Source organism: Eulemur rufifrons, chromosome 29 (assembly GCF_041146395.1).
Source record: "Eulemur rufifrons isolate Redbay chromosome 29, OSU_ERuf_1, whole genome shotgun sequence".
In the NCBI taxonomy this organism is placed as follows: Eukaryota; Metazoa; Chordata; class Mammalia; order Primates; family Lemuridae; genus Eulemur; species Eulemur rufifrons.
The window spans coordinates 50,275,635-50,300,164 of NC_091011.1; the positions used below are offsets into that span (position 1 = coordinate 50,275,635).

Sequence of the window (24,530 nt, forward strand, 5' to 3'; positions counted from 1 at the left end):
AGAATTTCATTTTTAAATGAATTGAAAATTAATGTAAGATGAGATTAATATGTCTTACTAAAGGAACAAAGAGTATGTCTCTTTTTTCCCCTGCATAAAGACTTTATCTTCCTATTCTTTGAAAAAAAGGTTTAAGGTTTAAAAAAAACTTTTAATAGAACTTTAAAATCAGTATTATGCACACCTATCTGAATAGGGTAAAACTGACTTGAATGAGGCATATAATGTCCCTGTACATAATACAAATTTTTATGCTAGGGAACAATCACTAACATATTTGTTTTTACTCTAAATACAAAAGTGCAATCAACATCAAAATCCAGATTATAGGAAACTGCATAGGACAAATAATCTGGTTTCCTCAACAAATAAATTTTAAGGGGGAACAAAAGAAAAAGACGACAATTTTTAAAACCTACAGATAAAACTACAGGGGTACATGCTCTGGTGATAAAACTATAAACAAATTAAGGAAGGGATTACCACAAAACTCAGGAGAATGTTTGTAAGTTTTAAAAGAAGAGGAAGGAGGGGCTTGGGCTTGGGCAGCAGCGGCAAGTGGAAGAGCTGACCAAGCTCTATTTCTTGAACTGCATGGTGGTAATGAGAGTGTTCACCATTAGTAATATTTCATCAACCCATACATTGTTTTATGGGAGTTTCATGTCCCTGGTCTAATTTACAATTTAAAAGGTTTTAAAAATAAAATTGCAATCTAAAAGATTCACCAAAGCAGCTATTTAAATTTTTTTTTTCCTGCAAATGTATTCCTTTTTCCCACATTCACACTCACACCCTTAAATCAAATGCATTACACCTGAATTTTCACAAATTAAAAAATTCAATGACACCTGGGAAGAGCCATTTATGGATTAACCAATTGTTAGCCATTGTTAAATGTGGCATAATGATTTTGACTTTAATTTTTCATCCTTAAGATATATATGACCATGTTTGTGCCAACTGACACAAGAAAACGTAATTTTTAGAGTTTAGATTTGATTTCATATACTTTTTTGTTTACTTCTGCCCCAAGAGAAAAGACAACTTTAGGAAAAAACAAAGAAACCTTATAGGGCTCTTAAGGAAGGTGTCACTGGCTGGATTGTGTTGCCCCAAAATGCACATGTTAACACCCTAACTCCCAGTACCTCAACTGTAACTGTATTTGAAGATAGGATCTCTAAATAGGCAAGTTAAAAGGTCATTAGGGTGGGCCCTAATCTAGTATGAACAGTGTTCTTACAAGAAGAGATGATTAGGACACAGATATGCACAGAAGGAAGACCATGTGAAGACAGGGAAAAAAAGTGTACAAACCAAGGAGCGAGATCTCAGAAGAAACCAACCCTGTCAACATCTTCATCTTGGCCTTCTAGCCTCCAGAATTGTGAGAAAATAAATTTCTGTTATTTAAAGCAGCGACCCAGTCTGTGGTACTGTGTTATGGCAGCCCTAACAAACAAAGATATGTTAATATATCTTTGTATCTTTTAGGGTTTGTTTTTTAAAAGGTAGTGGAGGGGAGGAAAAGAAGAAACATGAAATACTACAACTGTATTTGATTCATAATGTAATAGGGAAAAGAAAAGCTTAAGAAAATTCTGAGTCATTAATAAAGAAAGGAGAATACTATCAGATTTCACGTAAAAAGAAACATTCCAAAGAGCTAAGCATGGAGGGCAAGACAAGAGGGAATCGGCAAGAAATAACTGGCTACCAACTTTGGATTAAGGGGCAGGATTCAACACTTCAATGTAGTTTCTGGAAAAAACTCAGGGGGGAATTTTGAGTTAGATTTTTAAATGGACTGAAACAAAGGGAGGTGATAGGTGAGATCAAAGTGGTTTTCTTAAAGGTAGAAAGAAATGTCCTCTGGCCCTAGAGTTTGAATGAAATCTGTATTTATCATTTCCCCAGTTTGACAGGCTTATGAGTTAGGAAACCATCAACAAAGAAATGCAATTCTCAGGTTGGAAAATCAGCAAACATTGTGTGGCAGTAGCTGCTTTGTGTATTCTGTATACCTATGGAGCATAACAATCTCAGAGTGGAGAACACTTTGCTGATTAAGTACGAGTTTTCTGAAAAGAGATATTACTATAGAGACAGCAGATGGCTGTTTGCTTGATCCACCCTCCACGCTCGTATTTGCATTCCATCATTCCACTGACAGACACAGATACAAACAGATAGTGAGCTGCCTATTTCCTTTCTTCTTTAACAAAGGAGTAAGAGATACTCATATATTCAGAAAAACATTATCATACAAAATAGAGAAGCAAAGCCATAAACAGGGATGAGAATAAAAGGAGCTGGAAATTCTAAATCTAGGTAATTTTTTTCCCAACTATAAGCAAAATGACCCCATTCTCCTGTGTCATAACTAGAAGGATCCTGATATCCTTTTTTCAGGAAGGTAGTAACATAAATCAATCAACCAATTAGTCCTAAGTTTAGAGTAACTTTCTGAAGGAACTGGAAAATTTTTATATCTAGATCACTTATAAAAATTAACAGATTTTATTTTAAGTCTCTATCAATGAGAGATGTATAGATATACAGAGATGTATTTATTGGAAAAAGTCCTAATGTCTCAGATTTGCTTTAAAAATATCCCACCCCACCCCACCCCACGCATACATAAAGAGAGAGAGAAAAGATGATCAAAATGTTGATAACTATCAGTGCTGGATGATGGGTATGACGGGGTTTATTACAATATTCTTTTTATTTCTAATACATGTCTGAAATTTTCCATGATAAGTTTTCTTCTTTAATTAATATATATAATTGAAAAGCCCAATTCTCTTCAGCTTGTCATTTGAATGGGGACAATGTAATTTATTTTGGTTATTGATAAAATTTAGCTTTGAATAAAAAGCTTTATTGCAGTAATATAGGTATGTACGAAAACAATGAATACAGGCTTTTTGGGGAAATAACTCAGAAAACTTTTCAATATGATAGCAGATATAATTTTGTAGATATGATACTATGTAAGATACAATTTTGTAGACATGATACTATGTCAAGATAGATATATATAAATATATGCATATGATAAAAAACACTAAAAGAAAATACAACCAAATGAAAACAGAGTTTAACTTTCAGGGATGAGTTTAAGGATAATTGTTTCTCTTTTGTTATACTTTTCTCTGTCTACAAGTTTTCTAAAATGAGAAATTTTATGAGAAATGTATCAAATTTATAATTGGAAAAAGGAAATAAATATGAACAAATGGTACTATGATTCAGATGAGGTAGAACAGATAGTCTGAACACTATTCAGAAGAAAATTTATATGCTTGGCCAAAACTCACTACACTAAACATTGATGAACAAGAAGCCCTATACTTGGGTGGCTTTTAATCTTGTATGCTCTCAGAATTACATCATCAGCAGACTGGGGAAAAAACACATTCTTATGCCTATAGTTGGAGGAGGCTTTATTTGTGTTAATATTTTCAGAGCGTACCTGTCACGACCAGTATCCAAAGATTTCTGTCTCTAGGTTTTTGTTTTGTTTTGTTTTTTTGAGACAGGGTCTCACTCTGTTGCCTAGGCTGGAGTGCAGCGGTGCAATCACAGCTCACTGCAGCCTTGAACTCCTTGGCTCAAATGATCCTCCCATTTCAACCTCCCTAGCTACCACAGGTGCACGCCACTGCGCCCAGGAATTTTTTTTTTTTTTAATTTTTTGGCTCGCTCTGTGGCCCAGGCTGGTCTCAAATTCTTGGTCTCAAGTGAGCCTCCCAACCTGCTGGGATTACAGGTGTAAACCACTGCGCCCAGCCTGTCTGTAGGTATTTTAAACTCCCTGAGATTTCCCTGTAGTAGATCTAATAATTTTACATTTTACCAGGGGAAAGTCTTTCACAACTGAATGCAAAGTCACACACCTATCCTGGACACAAGATTTCACCTCTTGGTTCTCAGTGCTAACCTTAAAGGCAAATTTGAGAGACTATTTTTTGTGACATAATCTAAAAGGAACTATTTGTAGCTGTATCAGTCCTATAAAACGTAAGTCCAACAATTCCTACAGGACACTAAAATTTCTTTTTCTAATAATTAAAGTTTATTTTTCACAAGTGTGTGATAAACTTTCAAAATAAATTATAAAATATTCTTTTAAAGCCCACAAAACTGTACATTAGAAATATCACTGAAAATTAAAATCATAATCAGTGGTATTTAAAAGGTTCTCAATTAAATTTCCCCCACAGATAGGAAAATTTCACTTACTTTAACTTCCACAGTCTTGCCTCCATGTTCAATGTGTCTCTCTATATATTCAGAGGACAGCAAATCACTGCAACAGCAAAAAGACATGATGATTAAAGAGGACCCTGAAAATGTAAACCATTTACATGTATCTGTTTTAACAATTCTTTAATCCCCCAAATCAACACTTTATAGGTCTCTCTTTCTCTCTCTCACACACACACAACACACATACACCCCCCCCCCCCCCAGTATTTCAAACAGGATATGAGGTTGAACTGACTACACCTTCTGCCACCTTACTGCTTAGCAGAGCTGATTCCACTGATCCAACCAACAGTTTTAGGAAACTATCATAAGCCTATAAGCACACAATTACGTTTAAGACATCTTATTCTTAATTTTCTTACTTTAGCCTTTTATCAAATAGTTTTAGTTGTCTACTATACTTTATCATTTCTTCATGTGTTATTTTTATCTGAGAAAATATTAGTTCCCATCATAAAAAGGGGGCAAACGAAGTTAAAAGAAATGAAGAGGAATATATCATCAGCATTTGAAAATAATTCTCTTTTGAAATATCTCCTAAATAACCTTCTTATATTAATTTTAAATGTTTCTACAATCTTAAATGTTGCTCTTTAATTTCATATATATGAAAACATTTCCCCTTTAATGGAGGTGCCTCAAGACACGACTTCCATAAAATGTCTTTAATCTTTTAAAGCACTAAAATATAAATAAAATTATCATTAATGAATAAAAATACAAGAAGCTATAAATTTCCAGTGTTACTCTATTAATAGACATTGAGCCAACTAAAAAAATCTTTTAAAGTGCACTGAAGTTCACCCAACCAAAATTGTTCCAATCATAAAAAAATGTGAATTTCTGAGCACATTGACCCATCATGATAGACACCATGCCTACAGCTGCTTGAATGTAAACAGAACAATCAGACAAGCATAATATTAACGTAGGCACCACAATCCTGCAGTATCTCATGCTTACGTTACCATTTAGGAAACTTATAACTGTAGTCTAAGTTCATGCCTCATTTATCTTTAGAATACATTTTCCTATTGACTTTATGTGGGAACCAGCTAGGATATTCTAAGCTGCAAGTTAAGGAAAATACAACTAAAAGTAGCTTCAATAATCAAGACATTTATCATTTTATTTCTTTTTAGAAATTCCGGGGCAAGTGTAATGTGAAATTGCTTTTGAGAATATTCAGTCCTTTCAAGATGTTTTAAGTATATATGAGTCTAGTAAGCAAAATTTTGTTAAACATGTGCAGAATTCATAAGCTATGTAAGTATAAGAAGATTATGTATGTGTTACACAGTGATAGAAAGACATGCAAGATCAAGAAATACCTAATATTTGTAAGGTACCTGGTTAATAAATGTTCATGATATACTAAATATACAAGAGACACTGAATATCCAGTATACACTAAATATGCATAAGCACTTAATATCCGTGAGGTCTTAATTCAACACAAATTTCTCAACTTTGACACTACTGACATTTTGGGCCAGACAATTCTTTGTCTTGGGAGGCTGTCTTGTTCATTGTAGCAAGTTTAGCAGCATCCCTGGCTTCTGTCCACTAAATGCCAGTAGCATGCACCAGTCATGATAGTTGAAAATGTCTCCAGACATTGCTAAATATACACTAGGGGGCAAAATATCCCTGGTTAAGAACAATTGCTGACACTCATTCCTGCCCCATGTGTTCTCCAAGAAACACAAATAGAATTCATGACTGTTTTTTGGACTAAATATCAAGCCACAGCCACTGACCAGGCATATTTGTCCCAGTGTCTCTCAGATACAGCAAGGGGGTGTCCTTAGCTTGGGGCACCTGCCATCTCTGAGACTTGCCCAAACCTCAACTTTGGTCCTTGTAACCACACCATTGACAGGGAAGGCATCTGCAGCAGAAAAAGCAGCAGGACATATGAACACTGTGCACGCAGGATTAGCTGGCGTGGCCCCTCCACCCTGCTTGCACCTATCCCAAGTGTGCTAACCTGCCAAACTCTGTCCTTTTGCTTCTCACTGTGTGCTTCAAATTGACTTAGCAAACCATGTGATTTGAGGATTTGAATTTGGTCTGTGGGAACTTTTGGTTCCCTTACCCCTGGGATAGCTTGCCTGGTAGCATACTTGGGGGCTGCCATTGCATCCGTGTAATTTCCCACCTGACATCAGGGCAGTTCCAGGGTTGGTTCTTGTAGTGGCTCAGTATCACTAGTAAGACCAAGACTGTGTTCAACTTTCTGTCCTGCCAACAGCATGGTGGATGGCCTGTTCTCTTAACTGATTCCTCTCATGACCATAACATGACTACTATAATTCTAAGCATCTCATGCAAATAAAAAATATCCCAAGGTAAAAAAGCCCTGTATTTCTTTTCAAAAGCAAGCAAATGCTTCACAAAAAAGCTCCTAGCATTCATCTTCTCAAGCATCTTTTGCCAGAATTACATCACGTGGCCACACCTAAACCGATCCTTTGACAAGGACATTTGTCTTTGGAACAAGATTCTAGCTGGCCTCCCTTGAACATCATGACTCCTCAGAGAGAGCTGAACAATACAGGGGAAAGGAGAGTGGTGGAAAGAATAGCTGTTGTACAGCCAATCAACAGTTGCCTTTTTTTCATCACTGTGTCGAATATTTCACAAATTTCCAAGGCCTTCTAATGAAATAGTGAAGCTGCATGGTGAATACCTGCTTCAGGCAAAACTGGTAATTGTTCCAGCATCCACATCACACCCTATTACCCAAAACAGGAGAGGTACCAGCCAGATGTTTGCAAGGGACTGTCTCCCAGCCTTGCTATCAATCTGCAACAACTTCCTCAGAAGTAGGGGAGAAACATTACCATACAGAGGTATATTTCTTAGCAGAGGCAGCCAGTTTCTCTCTCTTGGGAATATGAACTAGTAAATTCAGAAAAAAATTTTTCAACTGATGAAGGAAAGAGCAACAAAGTCAAAAGCAAGCAGACACTTAAAACAAAGTGAGTCATACCAGTGGTAAATACCAGAGTGAAAGCCTCAAATCTCTGCTGCTGAAGTCCCTGAATCCCGAACTGCCTATCCCTATGCTGGATATCCGTGGGATACTTTCTCCACTTATGTCAAGTTAGAAAATTCCCTATTACTGGAGCTAGCATGAGTGAAATCAAGTCACCTAAGTAAAATACTCCTCAGAGGACTAGCAGTTGTAGTAGTAGTAGTAACAGTAGTAGTAATAACAATTTTTTTAAAAAAAACAACAACTTTTGAGTCTTCCAGGCTTTCAAATTTCAAGGGAACATTTTCCTTTGAATTATAAAATCTAGGCATTAAGAGAGTATGAGTCACTGCACGAACGTAATTACAGCAAAGAAAAACCCTCTGCTCAGGAATTATGTAGCTATTTCAATCAAGCCTCTATACACAAGTACTGCTGGAAAGGGCTCCATGTAATTAAAACCAAAAACAGCCCATGCAGTTCGGTTTTGTTTGTTTGCAGTACTGTGAAAGTCTGCTAAGTATTGTTATTTTAATTATTAGGGTGAAAAACCTTCAATTTAAAATGCCACGTTTCCCTCTAACTAAACCATAAAATCCTTACTACAATTCAAGTTAAAACCTAAGTTAATTTTCTTGAAACTTCCTGAAGTAGAGATAATCAAAATTACCTTAAGTTCTTTACTTTAGAACATCATTGTTTATCATTAAGTAGAGATCAACTTAAATCATTTTAAGCATAGGAAAAGGAAGGATCTCCTTAACATAGACAAAATTTTATTTTGCTGTAAATGGATCAGGTGAAATTCACTCCATGCTAACAGCCTACTAAATACTGACATGTGAATGCTTGTGGACTTCGAAAGATTAAAGTAAAAATCATTTAAAACCACACTCTGAAGCCCACTCGTTTTTAAACAAAGTAGATGTTAAAATTAGAAATGTTTTCTGAGTGCTTTTTTAAAATTTGCATGCCATAATAAGCCTGGAAATGTACAACAAATAAAATACAAACATTTTCAGTCATAATAATTATTATCCTTTGTCTAGGGGAAACCATCATGAATCAGAGGCAGCTGGTATAGGACAAAGGCTTTGGAGTTAAACACAAAAAATAAATTTAATTTTCCATCCAAACGCTGCCATTTACTAGCTGTATGCCCTTGGTCAAGTTATTTAATCTCTATGAACATAATTTCCCTGTGTCTAAAATGGAGAAATCAAAAATAACCTCCATAAAGTTGGTATGTTATTGAACCAGAATACAGGTGAAATGCCTTCCAAATCCTGATTTCAATTTTCCCCCATTGCCTATTCACTATCTCCTACCTATTCATCTTTCTCTAGAACTCACTTTTACTGTTTTGGGCCTTTTAAACCACTAGCCCTACCTACCACTTTTTCACTCTCCTTCATCTCACTTTTGTCCACCTAATCCAGTTTATATTCCATGATATGTTATGATAATCACCCCCTTTGACACAGTCTGAACTTCCTTACCCCTCTCTGTACTAACTTGGCCAAACCTCAATCACAGTAAAGCTTAACTTTACCTGACCCTAAGAAGCAGAACATCAGAATGGCCACAGGTTGATTTATGACCACATTTATCAAGTGATCCTTCATACTGTTATTTCTCCCCTTTAGAAAACCAAACAATAATTCTATCCACACCATTTCCCTGTCCAACTACTACTACATTATCTTTTTTTCTAACTACAGCATTCAGTACTTCTATTGATTTTTTACGAGTAGATTTTATTTCTACTATTTTTTCTAGTTGTTTTTCTCTGGATACTTAGTATTACTTTCTTGCTTCATAGATGCTGTAATCATCTCTCTGAACACAGGCATAGTTTGTTTTATTGCACTTCACTCTACTACGCTTTACAGATATTGCATTTTTTAAAAATTGAAAGTTTGTGGCAACTCTACATCAAGCAAGACTATTGATGCCATTCTTCCAACAGCATGTGCTCACTGTATGTCTCTGTGTCACATTTTGGTAATTCTGGCAATACTTCCAACTTTCTCATTATTCTTATATCTGTTATAGTAATTTGTGATCAGGGATCTCTGATATTACCACTGTAATTGTATTAGGGCACCACAAACCACACCCACATTAACAGAGCGAACTTAATTCATAAATGTGTGTGTTCTGACTGCTCCACCAACCTGTTCCTCCATCCCTCTTCCTCTCCTTGGGCCTTCCTATTCTCTAGGACAGCAGTTCCCAACCTTTTTGGTACCAGGGACTGGTTTCATGGAAGACAATTTTTCCACAGACCAGGATGGGGGGAAGGTGGAGCTCAGCTGGTGATGTAAGCGATGGGGAATGGCTGTAAATACAGATGAAAGCTTCGATTGCTCACTCACCCACTGTTTACCTCCTGCTGTGTGGCCCGGATCCCAATAGGCCACAGATCATTTCATGGCCTAGGGGTAGGGGACCACAGCTCTAGGACACAATCAATATTCAACTTAGGCCAATCAATAATCCTGCAATGGCCCTTAAGTGTTCAAGAGAAAGGAAGAGTTGCATGTCTCTCACTTTAAATCAAAAGCTAGAAATCATTAAGTTTTGTGAAGAAGGTATATTGAAAGCTGAGACAGGCCAAAAAGCTAAGCCTCTTGCACCAAACAGTTAGCCAAGTTGTGAATGCAAAGGAAAAGTTCTTGAAAGAAATTAAAAGTGCTACCCCAGTGAACACACAAATGATAAGAAAGCAAAACAGCCTTATTGTTAAAATGGAGAAAGTTTTAGCGGTCTGGATAGATCATCAAACCAGTCACATTTCCCTAAGCCAAACTGTAATCCAGAGCAAGGTCCTAACTCTCTTCAACTCTATGGAGGCGTATAGGTAAGTAAGCTGCAAAAGAAAAGTTTAAAGCTAGCAGAGGTTCATTTATGAAGCTGAAGGAAAGAATCCATCTCTATAACATAAATGTGCAAGGTGAAACAGCCAGTGCTAATGTAGAAGCCGCAGCAAGTTACCCAGAACATCTAGCTAAAATCATTAATGAAGGTGGCTACACTAAACAGATTTTCAGTGTAGATGAAACAGTCTTATATTGGAAGATGCCACCAAGGACTTTAACAGCTAAGAAGAGAAGTCAATCCGTGGCTTCAAAGCTTGAAAACACAGGCCCACTCTCTTGCTCAGGGCCAATGCAGCTGGTGACTTTAAGCTGAAGCCAATGCTCACTGACCATTCCAAAATCTTAGGGCCCTTAAGAATTATGCTAGGTCTACTCTGCCTGTGTTCTACAAATGGAACAAAGCCTAGATGACAGCACATCTATTTATAGCATGATTTACTGAATATTTTAAGCCCACTGTTGAGACTTACTGCTCAGAGAAAAAGATTTCTTTCAAAATATTACTGTTCACTGACAATGCCGCTGACAACCCAAGAGCTCTGATGGAGATATACAAGGAGACTAATGTTGTTTTCAGGTCTGCTAACTCAACAACCATCCTGCAGCCCATAGGTCAAGGAGTCATTTTGATTTTCGAGTCTAATATAAGAAATAACATTTTTTAAGGCTATAGCTGCCATAGATAGTGATTCCTCTGATGGGTCTGGGCAAAGTAAATTGAAAATGTTCTGGAAAGGATTCACCATTCTAGATGCCATTAAGAACATTTGTGATTTATGTAAGGAGGTGAAAATATCAACCTTAATAGAAATTTGGAAGAAGTTGATTATAACCCTCACGGATAACTTGGGAGACATTCAAAATATCAATGAAGGAAATCACTACAGATGTGGTGGAAACTGCAAAAGAACTGGAATTAGAAGTGGAGGCTGCAGATATGACTGAATTGCTGCAATCTCATGATAAAGCTTAAACAGATGAGGAGTTGCTTCTTAGGATGAACCAAGAAAGAAATTTCTTAAGATAGACTCTACTCCTGATGAATATGCTGTGAACATTTCTGAAATGACGACAAAGGATTTAGAATATTCCATAAACTTAGTTGATAAAGCAGTGATAGGGTTTGAAAGGGCATTGACTCTAATTTTGAAAGAAGTTCTACTCTGGGAAAATGCTATCACATAGCATCACATGCTACAGACAAATCTTTTGTGAAAGCAAGAGTCAATCAATGAGGCAAATTCCATTGTTGTCTTATTTTAAGAGACTGTCAAAGCCACCTCAACTTTCAGCAACCACCACCCTAATCAGTCAGCAGCAATCAACATCAATTCAAGCTCCTCTACCTGCAAAGGGATTATGACTCGCTGAAGGCTCAGATGATCATTAACATTTTTGAACAATAAAGTGTTTTTAATTAAGATATGTACATTTTTAGACATAATGCTACTGCATACTTAATATATTACTACAGAATAGTGTAAAAAATAACTTACATGCACTGGGAAACCAAAAAATTTGTATGACTCACTTTATGCAGTATTTGCTTTATTGTGGTGGTCTGGAACAGAACTTGCAGTATCTCCTGGGTGTGCCTGTACATTAATACAGGTTTGGGTTTTTAAAGATTTTCTTCTGTTCCCCACATTTGCTTTGTTTCAGCCATATTTATTTCATCTGTTTGCATTGCTCTCTTTTTTGTTAGATGCCTTCCTCATATATCCAGTAGTACTTGACTCTCCATGGTTGTTCAGAGTGAAGTCCTAGAAAACTGCCTGGAAGCTCTATGAAGAACAGCACGGTTATGGATAGGTGGGCTTCTCCAGAGGGAGGCAGAAATTTCATTCAAGAATCACAAACGTCAATGTTCTTAGATTCTTTACCATGGGTTGATCAGTTTGCCCAGAGAGTGAGCCTCCTATCTACTGGCTGGATAGTATAAACCTAGGGCCAGTGTTCAGAGACCCAACCTGGATACAGGGACTATGGATCTCCAACTCAACATGCAGATATCACTGTGCCCTCCCATTTTCAGTATAGCACTGGCCCTCAGGGGACTATGTCCCTAAACCAGAGACTTTGTTTGCTTCTCCAGAGGAAAAAACCTCCTGCTGCTTTTGCCAGGGGAAGAGAGAAGCATTTCCCTGATTGCAGGAACTTACAAAAGAGAGCTGGGCTTCAAACTGCGCCTTATAAAGATTCAAACTTTAGATATAGCACATTACACGTTTTATATTCCATTTATTAAAATTCTCCTTCTGAAATTTCCATATTATAAGCTTTATGCCTTTCAAGCCTGCTTTTTTTTTTTTCTACCTAGTGGAATTCCAATGGTTTGCTTTAATACTGTAGGCCGTCGAACTGCTGGGGAAAGGAAGTCCATCAAGATGAAAGAAAACATCCCTTCTTTTAGAGTACAGCAGGAAAGCAAGTACTAATCTATGTCACAAAACAGTCTTTGCAAACGTTATTTCCAACAATGGATCCTTGTCCATAATCCAGACATGAAAATGTGTTGTTATGTCCTATGGAAACAAGTGTAACCTCTAAAAAGTCTGTAATTCTATTTGGTTTCCTTAATAATTTGTTATCCTATTAAGAGTATTTAAACAGACATCTCTGTTTTCTGTAAAACATAAATAATTGTTAAGCCAAAAGAGTAGAACTGGCACTTCTCTCTTCTCCCATATGTTTATAGATGTGAAACTAAATAAAATAAAACTACAACTGTCAAGATTTCCCATTTTAAAACAAAGTTTTTTAGAATTTAATGTCTTTTAAAATTAATATACCTGCTTCTCTTTTCAGACCCACACTGTACCCCAGTTTTCTGCAGTATCTGATACGTTTGCTTCTAGAACCTTTCTCAGGTCCTATTTATTGAAATTAGGAGTCAGGTTTTTCTATTCTTAAGTCATTTACTACTTGCCCATTCTTGTTATATCTTCTAAACTTTTATTGATGTATCTCATATGCTTTGTTCTTGTCAGTTTATTATACCTTCACTATCATTACAATAGAGTACAGATATATGTAAGGGTTAAATCTGCCATATCTAACCAGAAATAACTAGGCCATTTTAATGTTTTTTTATCATGAGCATATAATTTTTATGATGAAAAATTATTGGATTAAACCTGAGCCAGAGAAATTTAGGTAATGTGGGCATGAAATAGATACCAAAGAGCAGAAAATTACATTTCACCATTTGTCTCAAGATTCTAGCAGTAAGTCCTTAAAAGGTGACCTCTCTGCTTTCTCACATTTCAGTCTATTCCATTAGCCGTCATTTCCTGAACTATCTTTCAATTCAAAGGGCTATTTCTAGCTATTATCAGCCAATTTACAATTACTTTTGATGAGCAAATGATCAGCACACCAAGTCAAACTATTTATTTTGGTTCCTCTAAAATGTCTTTGTTTCTTTGCAATACCAGAATCCTACCATAAATAATGGGATGAGTCTTTTTTTCTTATTATAACAGAACTGAATAGTCAGCCAAGTGTTATCACTTTCAAAAGGTCATCTTGAGATCTTCTTCACTTATGTCAGTAACACTTAAATTGCTCAAAATTACGTTAAAATTTCTCTTTTGGAATTGCCTTCAGAGACAATTTATGTGACATGTAAGAAAACCAGTCTCATTATTTCCTAACCATATTTTGTGAATAACAAATAATTAGGTTAATCACCTTACTAGTGCAGATGATTGCAAATGGCTGCTGGCTGCTTCTGAAACTCAGATACACCCTATCTACGTTATTCCACCATTAAAAGGTTCAAAAATGTGCTATAGGCCTGGGCATGGTGGCTCACGCCTATAATCCTAACACTCTGGGAGGCTGAGGCAGGAAGATTGCTTGAGGTCAGGAAATCGAGACCAGCCCGAGTAAAAGACCCTGTCTCTACAAAAAATAGAAAAATTAGCCAGGTGTGGTGGCAGTACCTGTGGTCCCAGCTACTCAGGGGGCTAAGGCAAGAGGATCACTCAAGCCCAGGAGTTTGAGGTTGCAGTGAGCTGTAACAATGCAGCTGCACTCTAGCTGGGGTGACAGAACAAGACTCTGCCTCCCCCACCCCTCCAAAAAAAAAGAAAAAGAAGAAAAGCAAAGAAAAGCTATAGACTTTAATAGTAAAAACCCACCAAAGACCTAACATTGGTTTGAGCAATAGAGTTTTTATTCTAGTAAGCGCCATGCCCTCCTACGGTGACGACTTTAAAGGGATAACTCACTTGGCTATACAAGCTTCAAAAATCTTTTTAAAAAGCCTCATAATCACTCCTAAAATTGGCTTAAATAAGCAATAAATGGAAAGAAAACTAATCAAGATCTTGACACTATTACCTGCCCTGAGTTAGCTTATATATGTTAAGAGCTAATAATCACATCAAAACTACAAACATAAAAGTTAGATACGCTTTGCTCTCCCATTCTCTCAGATTTTATAAAATTATCTCTGGGACTAAATTTTCTTGTGGAAAATTACTGAATTTTTTGCATCAGAAAATATGCAAAAGAAGAAGGAAAAGGAGAAAGTACGATATATATCGACTGTGAATATAGTATAGACATACTCCAAACAGAGGATTATCTAAGGCCTTTGGATGTGACATCTCTTTTCACAATTATCTGATGAATCATTGTATTCCTCTCAATATAAATTCAGCCAACAACTCAGCAAAAGGAAAAACAGTGTTTTCATTGCTGCTCTTCAGCCAGAAATTTCAAATTACATTTTTATAATAGAGAAAGCAATGCAAAATGGTAAGGCTTCTTGTTCAGCTACTAGGGAAGAAGAGATTCTGAAACAATCTCTGTGCAAGCATCCAACTGAAAAAGACCCAAGATACAGCTACATGACTGACATATTCCTCCCATGGCTCTCTCGAGTTTTTGCTCTAATTTTAGATTTCAGTATCAAATGAATTAGGCATTTGGGGGAATATTTTAATAAAAATTAAGCATTGTCCTTGCCTATTAAGTACAGAGAATGAAGAAGAAAGAACCTATGAATATTCTATGCAGATGTACCAAGAAGTACAAAGCTATAAGAGTTAACAGGGACTCCATAAATATTTTAAAAATTGCAATGAAATTAAATGGAAGTCCTGATATTGCACAGGACTAAAGGAATACTTCTCAAGATGCTTGCGAATCATCTAGGGTATTTCTTATCTGCAGATTACTAGGCTATGAGAAATAGTATCACAGCTGTGAAAGTCTTGGATGATGACCAGCAATCCAAAATAGCAAGTAAAACATATGTCATGATAGAGGTTGGAGACTAAGAAAACTGGATATTCAAAATTTAAGGACAGATACCCAAAGGATGTGGGAAGAACACCAAAAACACAAAAAAAGGTATCTGCAATTTTTAAAAAGAGCACATAACTAAATATGGGAAGGGTTCAGAAAGATGTGCTGGGGAGTCTCACTTTCCCTCCAAAACTCTTGTTTTCACATAGAGCAACTGGCACTGCATAACTTAACTTCCCCGTGGACAGGGACTGAGTTACCTATGGACACTGGTCCACATTTCTGAACTGGGTGCCATGAATCTTTAAAAAGTTTGTACATATTGAGGATTTTCTTTTCTCTCCTTCTCTGCTCTAGACCAACGTGAATACAGAGACTGTGAGAAACTGTGTCTGCTCTATACACGCAAATTGTCCCTAAATACCAAAGTCTAGACTACACAAGAGGAAATGGGGACAAGGAACACTAACAGGCTCACTTGGCCTTCATACTAAGGCACAATGTTTTTCAACAGTTTTATCAGTAAAAACAGAGAATTATGTGCTTTCCAGCTTCCTGTCTATCTCTCGGTACTTTCAAACTTGGGCAAGTCCTGGGAACAAGGTCCTGAGAACAAGGTCCTGAGAACAAAGGATAGTTGAGCAATAGTAGAAATGGGAAGAAACAAAAGATGTACTTTTGATATTTGTTGAGCTTGAGGAAACAGCAGAATATTCCACTATAAAAACCCTATAAATCAAGGACTATTTACTGGGGTAGTGATTTGAACCCAAGGAGAAAAGAGTCACAGGCAGATAAAAAAAACTACTGGTTTTTTTTTTTTTTTCCTTAAAGAAATGTAAAACAATGAATTGCCTAATTTTAAATTTAGACATTAAAATTTTAAACTCTGTTTTTCACTAATAAAGTAAGCATGTTGGATTAAATGATCATTAAGGTCCTGTCCAACTCTAAAATTCTGACATGGATTTATGTTAACTCATCCAAAGACACATTTACAAGAGAGGTTCCAAGATGGAGGATCACAGACACCAGCAGCCAGACATCTTCATAGCTCACTGCAACCGCAAACTCCTGGGCTCAAGTGATCCTCCTGCCTCTGCCTCCTGAGTAGCTGGGACTACAGGTGCAGTGCATGCCACCATGTCCAGCTAATTTTTCTATTTTTTAGACAGATGGGGTCTCACTCTTGCTCAGGCTGGTCTCAAATTCCTGGCCTCAAGTGACCCTCCTACCTCAGCCTCCCAAAGTGCTAGGATTACAGGCATGAGCCACTGCACCTGGCCCATATTTCATTATTAATGGAAAAGGGTAAAATTAGATTGCCAAGGATTTTATATTATAGCAACAAGATGGCCAATGAACATGAAAGGACTCTTCAAGATGATAGTCCTATTAAAAATAATCTAACTGCAATAGTGTTGGAAAACTGGATATTCACATGCAGAAGAATAAAACCAATGTTCATCTCAGAACATATAAAAAAATCAACACAAAATGGATTAAATACTTAAATATAAGACCTGAAACCATAAAACTTCTAGAAGAAAACATAGGGTAAAAGCTTCTTGACATTGGTCTGGACAATGATTTTCTTGGATATAACTCCCAAATCACAGGAAAGAAAACCAAAACTGAACAAATCGGATTGCATCAAACTAAAAATCATCTGAACAGCAAAGGAAACAATCAACAGAGTAAAGAGACAACCTACCAAATGGTAGAAAATATTTCTAAAACATACTTCTGATTAAAGGGTTCATATCCAAACTATATAAGGAACTCAGTAGCAAGAAAACAAATAACCAGATTAAAAAAGTAGGCAAAGGACCTGAATATACATTTTTCCAAAGAAGACATATAAATGGATAGACAACAGGTGAATGAAAAAATGCTCAACATCGTTAACAAGCAGGGAAATGTGAAGTGCAACCCCAAGGAGATGCTCACACCTGTTAGAATGGCTATTATCAAAAAGACAAAAGATAACAAATGTTGATGAGGAGGTGGAGAAAAGGGAATCTTTGTATATTGTTCGTAGAAATGTAAATTAATACAGCCATTATGGAAAACAGTATGGAGGTTCCTTAAACAATTAAAAAGAGAACTACCATATGATCCAACAATCCTATTTCTAGGTATATATCCAAAGAAAATGAAATCAGAATGTCAAAGAGGTATCCACGCTTCCATGTTTATTGCAGCATTATTCACAAAAGCCAAGTTATAAGATCAAACTAAATGTCCATGGATCAATGAATGCATAAAGAAAACTTATATGTACATAAAGGAATACTATTCAGCCTTGAAGAATGAAATCTTGTCATCTGCAACAACATGGATGACCTAGAGGACATTATGTTAGGTGAAATAAACCAGGAATAGAAAGACAAATAATGCATGATCTCACTTACATGTGGAATCTAAGAAAAGCTGAATTCACAGAAGAGAGAGAATATTGGTTGCCAGGAGCTGGGGGAGGTGGGGATAGGGAATGGGGGGATGTAGGTTAAAGGATATAAAATCTCAATTAGACTGTAGGAGTAAGTTCTAGAGATTGTATATCTTGGCAACTATAGTTAGTGATGTATTATATACTTGAAAATTGTGAAATTTTCTCACCATAAAAACAAGTAGGTAAGGTGAGGAATATGTTAATTAGCTTGATTTAACCATTTCACAATGTATACATATATCAAACATCATGTTGTATACTGTAAATATATGCAATCTTTTTCAATTATATCTTAACAAAGCTGGGTAGAAAGGCAACAATAAAAACTAACCTACCTACAGTAGGTAGAAAGGATTAGCAAAGGAGATTCATGATACAAATGTTTCTATTAATTTATATTTGAGAGTTTCTCTTGGAATTGATTTCTTGTTTTATTCCACTGTGGTCTGAGAAGATACACAGTATGATTTCAATTTTTCTGAATTTGCTGAAACTTGCTTTGTGGCCTAGGATATGATCAATCTTAGAAAATGTCCCATGTGCTGATGAGAAGAATGCATATTCTGCAGTTTTCAGGTAGAGTGTTCTGTAAATGTCTGTTAGGTCCATTTGTTGTATGTAGAGTTCCATTTAAGTGAAATATTCTTTGCTGATTTTCTGCTTCGGAGATCTGCCCAGTTCTGTCAGTGGGGTGCTAAAGTCCCTGACAATTATTATGCTCTGTTTATTTCTTTGTTTAGCTCTAGTAGAATCTGCCCTATGAATCTGGGAGCTCCTGTGTTAGGTGCATGTGTATTTACAACTGTTATGTCTTCTTGCTGAATTGCCCCCTTTAACATTATATAACGTCAATCTCTGTCCTCTTTTACTATTGTTGATTTGAAGTCAACTTTATCTGACATGAGAATGGCTACATCAGCTCACTTTTGGTTTCCATTTACATGGAATTTTTTCCATCCCTTTACCTTGAGTCTGTGCCCATCCATGCTAGTTAGATAAGTTTCCTGGAGACAACATATACTTGGGGCAATGATTATTCAGCAAGTCTATGCCTTTTATTTGGAGCATTAAGACCATTCACATTCAGTGTTAATATTGATATGTGGGGTACTGTTCTGTTTTTCATGTTGAATGATACCTTTTTGTTTTGTTTTCCCCACTTGTGTTACTATTTTATAAGAGCTGTGAGCTTTAATTTTGGGGTGTTTTTACACTGGTGGGTATCTACTGTGCTATTACACATATAGTGCACTATTGAGCCCTTCCTGCAAGGCAGGTCTAGTAGTGACAAATTCCCTTAATGTTGGCTTGTCTGGAAAAGGCTTTATTTCTCCATCATTTAAGAAACTTAGTCTTGCAGGATATAAAATTCTTGGCGGGTTATTGTTCTATTTAATAAGATTAAAACTGGAGCCCCAATCCCTTCTGGCTTGTAAGGTCTCTGCTGAGAAGTCTGCCGCTAGCCTAATGGGTTTTCCTGTGTACGTTACTTGTTGCTTTCACCTTAAAGCCTGTAAATTTTCTTCATTTTGACCTTGGCCAAGTTGATGACTATGTGTCCTGGAGAAGTCCTATTTGCTATGAATCCTTCCAGTGTTTGATGACCATCTTGTATCTGGACATCTGAATCTCTGGCAATACCAGGGAAGTTTTCCTCAATAATTCCCTTGAACAGGTTTTCCATAATTTTTCTTATTCTTCCTCACGGATACCTATAATTCATATACTGGTTCACTTTTCATACTCCCGTATTTCCAAGTGATTATTCATTCTACTTTATTCTTTTTTCTGCATTTTTGACTGAATGGGTAAGTTCAAAGCTTTATCTTCAAGCTCTGAGATTCTTCTGCTTAGTCTAACCTATTGTTGAGGCTTTCTGCTGTATTTTAAAGTTCCCTAATTATTTCTTTTAAGTTCTGTTATATCCTTTCTTGTGTTGTCTTGCTCTTTTTTATTTCAGGATATTATGAGGATACAAGCATTTTGGTTACATGTTATGACTTTGCCGCACCCAAGCCATCCTTTGAGGCGTGCCCTTTCCCCTCTACAATGCTCACCGAGTCCATTAATTGTGAGTTTACCCACCCCCAATCCCCAAAGAATATTACTACCGTGTGAGCACCTTAGTGTTGATCAGTTAGTGCCAATTTGATGGTTAATACATGTGGTGCTTATTCTTCCATTCTTGTGATACCTCACTTCAGAGGATGGGCTCAAGGAAAATACAAGAGGTGCTAGATCACCATCATTTTTTGTAATTGAGTAGCATTCCATTGTATGTATATACCATATTTTGTTAATCCAGTCATGGATTGATGGGCACTTGAGTTCTTTCCACATCTTTGCATTATTGAATTGTGCTGCCATAAACATTCAGGTGCATATGTCTTTATTACAGAATGTCTTTTGTTCCTTTGGGTAGATGCCTAATAGTGCTATTGCTGGTTCAAATGGTATTTCTATTTTTAGCTCTTTGAGGTATCTCCAAATTCTTTTCCACAGAGGTTGTACTAATTTGCAGTCCCACCAGCAGTGTAAGAGTGTTCCTGTCTCTCCACATCCTCGACAGCATCTGTTGTTTTGGGATTTTTTTTGATAAAGGTCAATCTCACTGGGGTTGGGGATATCACATTGTGGTTTTGATTTGCATTTCCGTAATAATTAGAGATGTTGAGCATTTTTTTATATGTTTGGTGGCCATTATTCTGTCTTCTTTTGAAAAGTTTCTATTGTCTAGATCTTTAGTGACTTATTTTTTTTAGCTTCTTTGTGTTGGCTTTCAATTTTCTCTTCAATTCCATTTATCTTATTTGCCATCCATATTCTGAATTCCATTTCTGACATTTCAACAATTTCCTCTTGGTTGGGGTCCATTGCTGTAGGTCTACTGTGATCCTTTGGGGGTTATCGAATTAGCTTGGTTTTTCACGTTGCCAGAGTTCTTTTGCTGGTTTCTTCTCATCTGAAACCTATTCTTTCAGTTCAAGGCAGACAGGTTAGAAGCGTTCCTATTATCCTTTGCTAGGAACTCTCCTTCTGACATTGGCAAGTGGATCTCCCTATCCCAGTCTCCTTCATTCTGAATGTCTCTGTCACCTCTCTGATGATTCACAATGTTCTCTCCAAGGGGGTCCATCCACAGGTGGGTATCTACTTGCAACTTTCCATCCTCTCCTGGAGAGTAGCCTGTGCAGGCTGCTTCCAGTCCACCATCTTGGCCCCTCACTCCTATTACATAAGTGTTATATGAATTTCTCCAACTCAGAGATTTTAATGGAAAATTCTACATATCCATTCATTTTTGTATTACTATTATGAAACCATACAACAGAACAGATAACATGGTAGTTCATGAGCACTCTAAAAAAAGCCATCATCATAATCACAGATGAAATGTAAATGCAGGACCTATTATCCAAAAGGGAAGAGTAATTTCTAAGTTAATTTTAAATCACTTTCTTCAAATAATTGAATTATAGATAGCTTAAACTAAGAATGAAACTACAGTGTAATTATTTGAGAGTTCTAAAGGGCAACTATATGACTACAATTTTGAAAAACCATTAAAAAATATCTACTTTTTAATAAATGACATATTGTTTAGCTTCCCTAATTTCAAAAAGAAGTATTTCTTTTTTGATTTAATGTATGCCATATTGTACAAATGAGAAGAATAGTAGATTTGGTTATATAATATACATACATAAAAACAAGAAGTATCTTTGATGCTAAGGATGGAAATTATTTTCCCTGGGGTCCCTTGTATTTTTAAATGGTATGCACACTGATGAAAAACTCTTCATAATTCCCACCCACATATGGACTTGTGTGGATTTGCGTGGATATATCTAAAATAATGTAAATGCTCTTATTTTGCCTATACCTTTATTCAGCTTTTTCACTTATTTAAACAGGAAAAGAATGTAAATTTCTAAGCACACATTTTCTTTTCATTTCTTTGTTTTTTTAAAAGACAATGTGTATCTCACTATGCTGCCCACGCTGGAAAACTGGAGTGTAGTGGCTATTCACAGTTGTGATCATAGCACACAACAGCCTCAAAATACTGGGCTCAAGCAATCCTCTTGCCTCAGCCTTCAGAGTAGCTGGGACTACAGGTGCACACCACTGCACCTGGCTAGCATACATTTCCTATTATATGGAATGGTATAAACCCTACCATGAAAAGTAGAATATTCTTTATCCATATGTTCATATATCTGAACTAATCTACACATTTAATAAATTCAATCATTTTTATTACTTTTCTAACAGTTACTTTCCTGACATCTATGTTTCAGATAAGAAATGGCAATACTGTTAAAAATGCAGATTTGAAATATGCAGATAGCTTTATGAACAGATAAAACAGGCAAGCTACTTGAAAAGTGACCATTGTGCAAGGAAGTTTATATCATCCACTTTCTTGGTACCAGAAGAAAGACATGTTTCCTTTTACTACTATAGTATATTCCTTTCCTTAGATGACTATTAATATATTCAAATTTTAATCTGGTATGCCCAGGAAATAGGAAGAAACATCACTGAATGAAGAAGACAACTAGGGCATCTTGAGATTGGGTTAGAACAGGGGTGAAGAATCTACAGCCTTAAGGTCCTTCTAGGTCCATGGCCTTTTGACGGAATCCAAATTTTACAGAACAAATCTTTTATTTTTATTAATACTTTTTTTGTTTTTTATATTTTTATGTTTAAAATGAATGTACTTAAAATGCCAAAGAATAAATTTCAACAAAATAATTCTTCCAGATTGACCAGCACAGTTAAAATATTAGTAAGCCATAAGGGCTAAATTGATGGCTGCTATGCTCATGATTTAGTTCTAACTTTCCCCGCCTGACTAGCACAACTACTGCACAAGGTTGGTTGGCAAGAGTATGCCAGTTTGTTATCAGTTTTTGACAAAAGTGCATTGTGTTTCTGTTTGAAGTGGAATTTGTGAATAGTTGCACAGCTCAACAGTATTTTTTAATTCTCTCTTCTTAATAGCCCATGTCAAAAAAGACCAAGAGAACGATGAAGGAAGAAAACAGATTTTTTTAATGAGGATTGGGAACTGCAATATTATCTTGTTTCTGCTAAAGATAAGATGCTTTGTTTGCTTTGTGATACCGCAATATCAACAATAAAGAAATTCAATGCTCATCGGCTTGTAACACTCATAAGGACCACAAACATTTTAAATTAGAGGGAGAGGCACAAAAGATTGTATTGCAGAAATTAAAAGATACAAAGCAAAACCAAAGACAATTCTTTCAAGTGGCAATAAGATCTGGAAATAATGCCATTGAAGCAACTTATAAAATAGCTTACATACTCAGGAAAAAGGGGAAGCCACTCAGTAATGTAGAAACTGTGAAAGAATGCATTGGCGAAGTTGTAGGATACTTGGACCCAAAGAATGTTTCCATGTACAAATAACTGCCTCTTTCAAGGAGAACCATAACTGATTGGCAGCATGAATTAGCCTTCAAGTTAACAGAACAACTTCATGCAATACTTCAAAAGGATAATATAATATTGTTCAATCACTTTGGATGAATCAACTGATACTACTTACTTGGCACAGGTTTTATACTATATTCAGGTCATAACAGAAGATTTTCTTTGCTATGGACAGTTACTCGCTTTGTACACAGAACAGGATGTATAGATATCTTCAGTTTTCAAGATAAATGTCGAAGTAGGACTGAATTTGGTAAATTTAGCAAGCGTATGTACAGACTGTGCACCTTCCCATGCCTTCAGCAACACGCCCCAAAAATGCTTTCTTGTGGTTCTACCACTTATTGCTGCGAATCTACATTCTCCTACCTAGCCCAAATCAAGATGCCTTTAAGGTCACAAGTGACTGATACCCATCTAGATGATCAACTGTAACTCTGGACCTCCATGCTACAACTAAATATTCAAATGCTTTCCAACCAAAAGCAAACGTAATAGTCATTAAAATGGTTAACTTTAAAATTAACAAATAGTTTTCATGTTTTGAAATTATTAAGTACATAGTAGATAGATTTTTACAAAATAATGTACATTTTAAAGTATATCTAATGGAAGTTTCTTGAATGTGGTCTTATTTGATTGAGCTTTCAGAAAAATTAATGCAGCCTTCCAACATGAAAAGGCTCCCCACCCCTGGGTTAGAAGCATATTTTAGTCACACTCAAGAACAAGACATTATATTGTAGATTCATATCCATCATCAAGTCGCACTTAATTGAAGGAGAAATGTCACCCTTACCAGAACAAGTTCAGGAAATACTTAAATTGGAGGATGAATACAATTACTGACTGATCCATGAATCTATTATTTTATTTCCTCAGAGAAGAGACATGCTAAGTCAATTGAGAGTAATGAGGATTGAATATGCATGTGGGCAAAAGTAAAAATGTTAATTTCAAATTTCACTTTAAACTCCTTCAGATGAAGTATAAAGCTAGAGGGCCTATAGCTGAGTAATCTATGAAAACATATATAAAAGACTGTTCAACATAATGGTCTTGATATCGATAAGCAGCTCCAAATTAAGCAAAAAAATAAATAAATAAATAAAACAGTTAAATCCTCAAGTGTCAGTATTTAATTTCATATCAACTAAATAGCAGATCAACATAACCCACAAATTTGAAAATATAACCAAAGTTCACTTCC

The 24,530-nt window shown here is 36.1% G+C and overlaps 1 protein-coding gene across 2 annotated transcripts in view; it reads right to left on the reverse strand.

Moving 5' to 3' along the window:
* ADAM22 (ADAM metallopeptidase domain 22) overlaps positions 1 to 24,530 on the reverse strand; it is a 184,798-nt gene that overhangs the window by 81,417 nt on the left and 78,851 nt on the right. For both annotated transcript variants that reach the window (XM_069461285.1, XM_069461284.1), the window contains exon 4: positions 4,252 to 4,318. In XM_069461285.1, coding sequence (XP_069317386.1) covers positions 4,252 to 4,318 — 67 coding nt within the window. The remainder of the gene's footprint in view (positions 1 to 4,251; positions 4,319 to 24,530) is intronic.